General features: G+C 31.6%; 1 protein-coding gene and 1 long non-coding RNA gene across 2 annotated transcripts; both read left to right on the top strand.

The window, feature by feature from the left end:
* Positions 1 to 512: 512 nt before the first annotated feature.
* LOC123537438 (uncharacterized) lies at positions 513 to 3,789 on the top strand. The gene is made up of 3 exons (XR_006683525.2): positions 513 to 2,037; positions 2,341 to 2,519; positions 2,950 to 3,789. It is a non-coding gene; the product is annotated as an uncharacterized LOC123537438 (long non-coding RNA).
* A 1,797-nt stretch (positions 3,790 to 5,586) lies between these two features.
* Positions 5,587 to 8,064, top strand: LOC128550086 (serine/threonine-protein phosphatase 6 regulatory ankyrin repeat subunit A-like). Its single transcript, XM_053528212.1, has one exon. The coding sequence runs from the start codon at positions 5,845 to 5,847 to the stop codon at positions 7,429 to 7,431; it is 1,587 nt and encodes a 528-aa protein (XP_053384187.1). The 5' UTR covers positions 5,587 to 5,844; the 3' UTR covers positions 7,432 to 8,064.
* Positions 8,065 to 9,375: the final 1,311 nt, after the last annotated feature.

Raw genomic sequence — 9,375 nt, 5'->3', positions numbered from 1 at the left:
CATCAATTTATATGAAACACTTCTTGAGTTAGGCGCGTCACAATGTGAAAATGTGCAGTTTTGACTATTTCAGGGGCCATAATTCTGGAAATAGGGGACGGAGGCAGACAAAAAATAGGAGGTGCCCAACTTCATATCATGATTAAGATTCATGCATGGTTTCATCAATTTATATGAAACACTTTTTGAGCTAGGCGCGTCATAAGGTGAAAATGTGCAGTTTTTACTATTTCGTGGGCTAAAACTCTAGGGGGTGCGCAAGTTCATATCATGATAAAGACTCATGCAAGATTTCATCAATTTATATCAAATACTTTTTGAGCTAGGCGCGTCACAAACTTTTTTCGGACAGACGGACGCATGGACACGACCAAATCTATATGCCCCTCCGCTGAGTAATGAAGTTACGAAATACGTAACCTAATTTATTTCAACTAACGGTACTATTTTTGTTACAAATTTTTGGATTGTTTGAAATAAAAGCCCAAATAACCCATACGAAAAAGAAATTTAATAAAAGGTCAATAAAAGGCAAACAAAGGTCTAGCAAAAGGTACTTCTATGTTTTGTTAAAACCTTTTATAAGCCTTTCATTTAACAAAATACTAACAAAAGACTATTAAGGATTTTGTGAGTAATACATTTTGTTTACCTTTTGTTTCAGATACTGCCTTTTATTAATGTTTCATTACACTTAGAATTTGAAATTTACCTTTTATTAGCTTTGGATTGGACTTATATTCTTAAATGTTGCCATTTGTTTGTATTTCATTCCACTTAGAATCAACACTTACATATTTTGTTTGTATTTCATTACACTTGCTTTCAAAAACAAGAAGTTTTGTTCATATTTCAATACATTTGTAGGTTTGGACGACTTGTTTCACAAAATCTAGCATAAACAAATTAGTTTCATATTTCATTGATATTGGCTAAATACTGCTGCTGCTGTTTTGAATTTAGAGCTACATCTACCATTCACTATGTTCTTCATATACATAATTACACTTCTGACGATTGCAAAGGTTTGTCAGTAAGTAAATGGCTACTGAGCACTTGCAAATGCATAATATTCTTTATCATACATAATCAGCTTTAAGAGAGACAATCTATAAACAGCGACCACTTAAAATAATAATTAAAACTTCTCCTGAAAAAACAATTCCAATGTTTTTCTCATTCCATAGAATTCCTTAGAATTTTTTAAGATAATGCAAAGTTTTCCTAGTAAGATTTTTTTTTATTTAAATTGCAGTAAAGATTACATTGAAAACCTTAAGATCTGTTTGGATTATACTAGGTATCCAAATTAATTGAAATGAAACAAGGAATCTAACTAATTAAAATTTATGTCAATGTTTTCATTTTGTATATTAAAAGGATGATAATCAGAATTTTATTTATGATTAATATAACAAGATATATCATTGAAAATAGGTCCTATTTATAAATTATATAAGCTATTTATTTTTTGGTTATTGAACACCTCAAACAACAGCACCAGATAATAGGCATTAAAAGTCATTTCATAAGTACAACAAATTGTAAATGATATTATGCTTTTGATATAATGTTACATCCTCATAAATGAATTAGTCTATTCTTTTGATGACTGGCAGTGATGAATTATCCTGCTTTTACAGCCACTTGATATACTGCTATTCAATGTATACACATGTGTTAACACACAGAGATACAGCTTATCTGATCAAGATAAGGACCAATGAAAATACAGGCTTCTGAACCGTTTTACACCTGTACACCAAAAAATAATCCCCATCTTTCTGCTTGTTTTTTTTTTCTCTGAGATCTTTGCAAATGCTGTGAGCAAATAAATGGTCAAATTTTCCCATGAACTGTATACTTATATATTTTAAGAACATAGATATTCCCTTCAGTAACTATATATTGTACCAAAGAAAATGGCTCATGAATACAAAAATTTGAATGTAAACAGGAAGTTCGTTGTTCATGTTGATGGAGGTAAATGGAATAAAGCTAACTTGAAACTCTACAATGCTTTTAGAGAGATATCAGGTAAGAGTTTCAAACTTTCTAATGTAAAATTTAAGTTTTACAGCTATATGTCACAGATCTTGAATAAATAGTCTGAAGCAGGAACTTTATTCATCTCAGTAGATTGAACTTTCGATCGCCTGGTTACAGGTAACTTTTTCAGGTATATGTGAATGATAGATAATTTATAATGCTTCTAAGAAAACAGTTAAATATTCAATACTTAATTGTTGCAGTTCTCAATTATTTTTAAAAAAAAAGTACAAATATGTTAGTAAAATCACTCTGAACCTAGGACTTACAACAGCCTATAAACATTTTCAGATGAAACAGTACGTGTGCATATATCTAGTTATTAGAGGTATATGCCTATATGTATGAATTGATGTAGTTGGAGAAATCAGATCGCTTCAGTGCATGACTATGCTACAGGATGATACAAGATCACAGACAGAAATTCGATCAAGGATCAAACATAAATTACATAATACTTCAACTAAATTGTAAGTTAAATTTGCAAACAGTCTTATACTATACAATTACTATAAAAGGTTGATAAATTGTTCATTTTGTTGGGGTTAGCCTCACACTGAATTTAAAGGTTGATCATAATACACCAATATTTTGTCAGTTCTAAATTCTAAAATTTCTTTTTACGATTGTCTGATAATAAAAAAACAACAACAAAAAACTTGCATTATTTTATGGTGAAGCAGATGAGAGATAGTACCCACAGATGGTGCTCTCAATATTTTCATTTCAGTGTCCAATAAATAAATGGTTTTGATACATGTAGAATGTTTAAAACTGGCTTTAGAGTTGTCATTTCACATACTACTGTACTAAGTTAGGAATATTGTATTGCATAAAATTATATTTTAATCGCAATTACTAATATAACTCATTTCTGTAATTATGTTATATCATTTTCAGAAATGAATGGCTGAAATGAAGTTCCTGACCCTGGTGATGATTTTGGAAAAGCAAAGAGACATTCTGATGCCACCTTGTATTGAGCCTGCAATACTCCAAAATGATTTTGTTGTATTCATAATTTTCTATCAAATAATCTTTTTATTTAATTTTCAAATTTAAGCTAAGTGAATTTTTATTATTCTTAACCACAAGTGTAAAAGCCGCTGGCAGATGTGTTATTCCCCTTTGAATTTTATTCTTTTTGTTTTTTTTATGAAACCCAGATCTGTCTCAATATTAGATTAAAATAATTTTGTAATGATACTATTTCTTCTTTTTTTGTTTTGTGTCAATATCAGCAATGTTTTCCAATGGTTTTCCATCAAACCTTTCCTAACTTTTGCAAAGAATTCTTCTAAAAAATTCCTTCAACTTTAATGCGATGATTTCCAATGTTCAAAGAGTTCCATGGAATTTCAACTGCATTTTCACAGGGCTGCTCCCATGCGTATGTGAGTTTAAATTTAAATCAATCTAGACTTTTTTTCATGCCGTTTTTCCAAACTTTTCCATGGAACATGTACAGACGGGTGTTTTTGTGACATAAACACTTTCTAGTTTTAGTTTATGTTTGGGATCATGCAAGATATCTGGACAGTTTTTTTTTAATTCAAAATCAAGAATTTATTTAATTCGGCAAAACAAACATTTTGGTTATCTTACAGTATTTGTTCATTGCTGTGAAATTGATAATTGCATGCATTTAAATAACTTTTTACATTATTCTTTTGATCATAAATATATGTATAAAAATGTATATATTGATTTGTCAATAGTGTTTCATTAATGCGTTCTTACGAAAACTTAAATAAAAGGCAATTCATGATAAACCTTTTATATATGTTTTGATAAAAGGTCTCTCTGCCTTTTATTCATATTTTGTTTCCTATATTTTATTTGCAGTTTGTTTCTCATATATAATGAATGTGAATGCCTTTTGTTAGTATTTTGTTACTACCTTTTATTCATGTTTTATTTCTTTGAAACAAAATATTAATAAAAGGTCTCTCTGCCTTTTATTCATATTTTGTTTCCTATATTTTATTTGCAGTTTGTTTCTCATGTAATGAATGTGAATGCCTTTTGTTAGTATTTTGTTACTACCTTTTATTCATGTTTTATTTGCCTTTTGTTATCTCATTTGCATATCATTTGCTAGGCTAATAAAAGGTCTTCAAAACATAATATTTTATTTGCCTTTTGTTTCAGCCTTTTGTTACCCATTTTTTTTCGTATGGGAAATTATTTCGACCCAAGTCAATAAAACCACTTAATCGGAACGTGGATTTATTTATTATCTCTATAATTACCGTGTTTTATCCGGTTTTGTAGACAGTAGAAGGAACGAGGATAAAAACTTTCACTTGAAATTCATGACTGAGTAGATCACATCTAAAAATTCCGAAAATAAGAATAGACGTTGTAAAGGACCTCAAGTATATAATTTGATTTCATATTTTGGGTCAGATGTCTTCAAGATCAGTAATCAAAATAAACTGTATTTGTGTGGAAGTTTTTCACATTTTCATAAAACGTCATTTTACCGTTTTTTGAAACTTTAGACGGGAAGTGATCTTAAACCAGTTATCTTTTAACACACAAAATATCATATATTTTCTATTCTGATCGATCTGATTTAGCGACTACATAAATTCAAGGGCAGGAAATGGTAGTAAAATCATTTATCTTACACCATTTAAAACTTTACCAGTTGAAATTTGACTCGTATTTCATTACTTTAATGTTTGTCCAAATCAAGTATCTTTCCATTGCAGTTCTCTGTATAGTAAGTCAGCATATTTGCCACATCATCTACTCTAGCTGCATCTCTCTTTAGACTGAAGCTTGCCATAGCATCTAAATACTACTGGCTAACGCACCCTTCGTCATCCTTTGGCAATTGTTATACTACTATGTATGATCAGTAATTCCGTGTAAAATTAGATATGACCGATTATGCACATCGATACGCATAATGCATACACCAAATAGAACAGCTGCGCGCTGCACCCAGTGCACCCATTTATTTACAACAACGATAATGAATACATATAAACTATTTTCATTACCTTTCTGTCGCTAATAAGCAGAGACAAAAATAACGTGTTGTCTTGAATTGGTTAATTGCTTTTGTTAGGGAAATAAAACACGGATTTTAGTTCAGATGCGTAGTAATCTAATCACAAAGGCCGAATGAAAACCGTGATTTATTTGCCAACAAAGCACGCAGAACTAAAATTTATTTCCATTCTAAGACGTTCGAATTACACCAGGAAGGGAGACTAATCTGGACTACTTTTAGGCGTAAATGGACGGAGTAAACCGGAATAGCCAAAAGTAGGTCATTTTGCGAAAAGTGTTTTAATCGACAAGACACTACACGATAAAATCCTTTTTTGTTTATTTAAAAGAAAATCTTAAAAGAGTTGAATACTATTTAGATCACCAGATAACTAGATCATTTTTTGCATAGTATTGTTTTCTGTATGACTACTTAATGAGCCATTGATAATGTTCGCCTCATTAGAGAAGTTCAATTCTTTGTTTTAATACCATTTATAATCTCTAAAAAACTTAGGTCTAAATTCTTTTAATTGTGACTATCAAAAGTAGTTGTCTGTCAATAAATCGTTCTTTTTAATTCTGAAGAAATGAGCATTTATTTTTGACATAACTGAGTTTGAATTAATCTTTATTTAAAAAGGATAAAATGGATATTTCTTTCTTTTCAGTTTTTCATACACTTACTTTATAAGATGGATCTTCATCCTAAGTCATTACGGGAAATTATTTTTGACACACTGGGCATTAATTCTGCCTTAATTTGTGCAGTGCGTATATCAGACAGTAGATATGTACAACGATATATTGATAAAGGAGCTGATGTTAAAAACTAAGACATTTTATTTTGATACATCAGTGTATGCACCCAATATAATGTTTAAAACATCTACTGAGGCTAGATCTGATATCAACATACAAGATGCTTCTGGAAATACTGAACTCCACCTCGCATCGCAAATGGGAAATAGTGAAATCGCTAAAGCATTAATTAAAGGAGGCGCTGATGTGAAAGCACAAAATCCTGAAGGATATACTGCACTTCATTTTGCATCTTTGTCTGAAAGCAGCGAAATCGTTGAAGCATTACTTAATGCCGGTTCCGATGTAAATGTTCAAGATGCATCTGGACATACTGCACTACATGTCGCATCTACACTGGAAAACACCGGTATCGTTGACACATTAATTAATGCAGGATCTGATATTCATATACACGATTTTTATGGTAAGTGTAATGCTCTTCATATTGCAGCTCAGTTTGCAACAGCTGAAATTCTTGAACTGTTGATCAAAGCTGGATGTAATGTCAATTCACTAAACAAAGAAAAAAAAGCTGCACTTCACTACGCATCTGAGAACATGAATACAAGAAGTATTAAAACTTTGATCGAAGCAGATGCTGACATAAATCTTCAAGATGATAATGGTAACACTGCACTTCATTTTGTTTTACCCGAAATAGACACATATCATAGAATAAGATACAATCATCGACGTCCTCACGAAGATGATGATAGTTTGTCTGAGCATCTTGAAAATGTGAATCAGATTGTTAAGCTATTCATTGAAAAAGGTGTGGATGTGAACAAACAAGGCACGCATGGAAACACAGCCCTACACCTCGCCATGTATTTGCCAAACAATATTTCACTCGTTAAGGCATTAATTGATGCTGGTGCTGATGTTAATAAACTGAATGAAGACATTGAAACTGCACTACATTTGACATATCAATCAAATAACGGTAATATTGTTAGACTGCTGAAAGAAGCAGGTATTGATGTCAACAAACAAAATAGAAGTGGAAATACTGCTCTGCATCTTTCCTCCTCATCGGCTTCAAATGAAATTGTTCGGGAACTAATTATAGCGGGTGTAGATGTTAATAAGCAAAATTCGTTTGGAAGTACAGCACTGCATTTGAATATAGGAAGAAAATGTAATTATAAAAATCTGGAAACTCTTATCATGAATGGCGCTTATTCAGCTACTTGTGTTAAGGACAAGCATGGTATGGACCCATTGCAGCGTATGAAAGATGGTAATGCATTTTTAAATGTGTTTATATTACATAACCATTTCAGTTTGTACAGAGATGTTTATGGAAATACAATATTACATTTGTTTATTGAAAATGCCAATCTGAAAAGTGAGGGGACAGTATGGGCATACATTTGTGACCAGCAAAACATTTTTTTTAAATATCTATGTACACAAAATATGTTTGGACAAACACCTTTACACATTGCTGCGTCTAAGAATGATGGTAGCGAACTGGCACTTGAATTGATTTTTTCAAACTTTGATAAATGTAATTTGAACCTGCTTTTAGAAGATGAAAATGGCAATACATTTTTCATACATTCTTGTCTTTAATTAGATGTTCTGCTCCAAAAATGGAATGTAATATATTACCATTCATTAAACGTCTCTTGGAAGGAGAATACAGAACTTGCTCAAAACAAAATATGAAGAAACTTGTGCAGTCTAAAAATAAATCAGGACACACACCACTACATATCTTTGTGAACAAGACTAATGAATTCAGTTCATTATCGAATACTTTGATCATATGTGTTTTAGAATTTTTTCTAAAAGCTGGAGCTGATATTAACTCATGCAACAGTTTAGGTGAAACACCTTTACATTCACTGATTAATTTCTTTTGGGTGAAACAAGAAACAATAGAATTTGTACTCAAAACTGGTGCATACGTGAACGTGCAAAATATTTTCGGCGAATCGCCAATATTCAAAGCCCCTTTGTTTAGATGGTTTCGTTTAGCATATGATGCTAGCTGCTTGGAATTATTAATCAAATATGGGGCTAGGACCGATATATGTAATGAGCTAGGACAGACTCCATTAATTGTGCATATGCTAGAATCACCTGAAACGTTTGGTGACGGGTCAAAACGGCCCAAATCCATGACGGTCCTACACCAAGACGGCCCATACCATGACGGACCAGTTTTCATTAATAACCAAGAATAACCAAGAATTTCATTTTTTCAATTTTTATTTATGTTTTATTTATTTACATAGCAAAAATGACAACAAATTTTATTATACATAATAATTTGACAACAGGCAGGACACGAAAAAAACATTTATAAAATGAACATTAATTAATTTTTAAAGCAATTAAAGCAATTAAATGCCCAAAAAAGATAAATAAATATGGATAGAAGTACGAAAATAAGCCATATCTTATTTTAACTTTTATGTCTTATTTAAATTTATTTTATATCGTTATATAGATACGATCATTAGACACTTAAAAAGCAAAAATAAATTATTTTATTCTAGCAATTAAGAAGTGAATAGCGATTATTAAATCAGAAAAAATAATTGTCCCTTAATATAATTTTATTCTAAATCAACTATGATCTTACAAAATAGCATCTTTAATTTGTCATAACGGTATATTACGGTATATTTAATATATCTGGGACGTCCTGGACTGGGCCGTCTTGGTATGGGCCGTTTTGGATTTGGGCCGTCCTGACCCGCATTCTATATTTCTTACAAAAGATGGATTGAAAAGACCAGTTACGTCTCCTAATTTCAAATTAACTCTCAGATGGTCCGGTTGTCAATACAAAAACATGAGAATCAACATCGATCTTGTTCCTTCGTGTCGATTAAAGTGCCATTCTAGTTCACAGTTTCTTTCTCAGACTGCCACTAACAAAATACATGGAAATGGAGAAGTACTGATACTCTTTCAAGAAGCATATCTCAGCAAAATAGAGCAAGGACGTGTAACTGAGCATATTGATTATGAGGGATTGTTTCGTATTTCACAAGCAAATGTAGAGAAAAATATTTTTAATACACTTCCACAAATGGCTAGAGATGCTTATACAGTGTCCAAAATTTTATGTGACGATAGAGTATGTCCATCAGTGATTGATATTAAACAAGGCAGCATGCAACCAAAGTTTTCTTCTATTGTCTCCAGTTATATTCTCAAAAACTGTTTGTTCCATGTTGCTAACGGGATGTCAAAGGAAACGGCATCGACTTTATCATTACATGATTACGTCTGTTTAATATTCCAAGAGCTTCTTCAATACGCGCATAAAGGCAATTTACCTTGCTACATGTTTCCTTGGCAAAATCTTTTCACATATCCGAAATTTTCTGACTATGTGGAAAATCATTACACGTGTGTGAGTAGAGCTATGTATGCAAAATTGATTTTGAACATCCTTGGTAAAGAGCAAAACTTTTGCGACATTGCACCAACAATGAATGCCAATCCAGATGATTTTCTATATCTATATTACTCAGTTCTCGGGAATATTCTTGACTATTT

Source organism: Mercenaria mercenaria, chromosome 17 (genome assembly GCF_021730395.1).
Source record: "Mercenaria mercenaria strain notata chromosome 17, MADL_Memer_1, whole genome shotgun sequence".
Taxonomy (NCBI): domain Eukaryota; kingdom Metazoa; phylum Mollusca; class Bivalvia; order Venerida; family Veneridae; genus Mercenaria; species Mercenaria mercenaria.
This window is presented reverse-complemented; position numbering and strand designations above follow the sequence as displayed.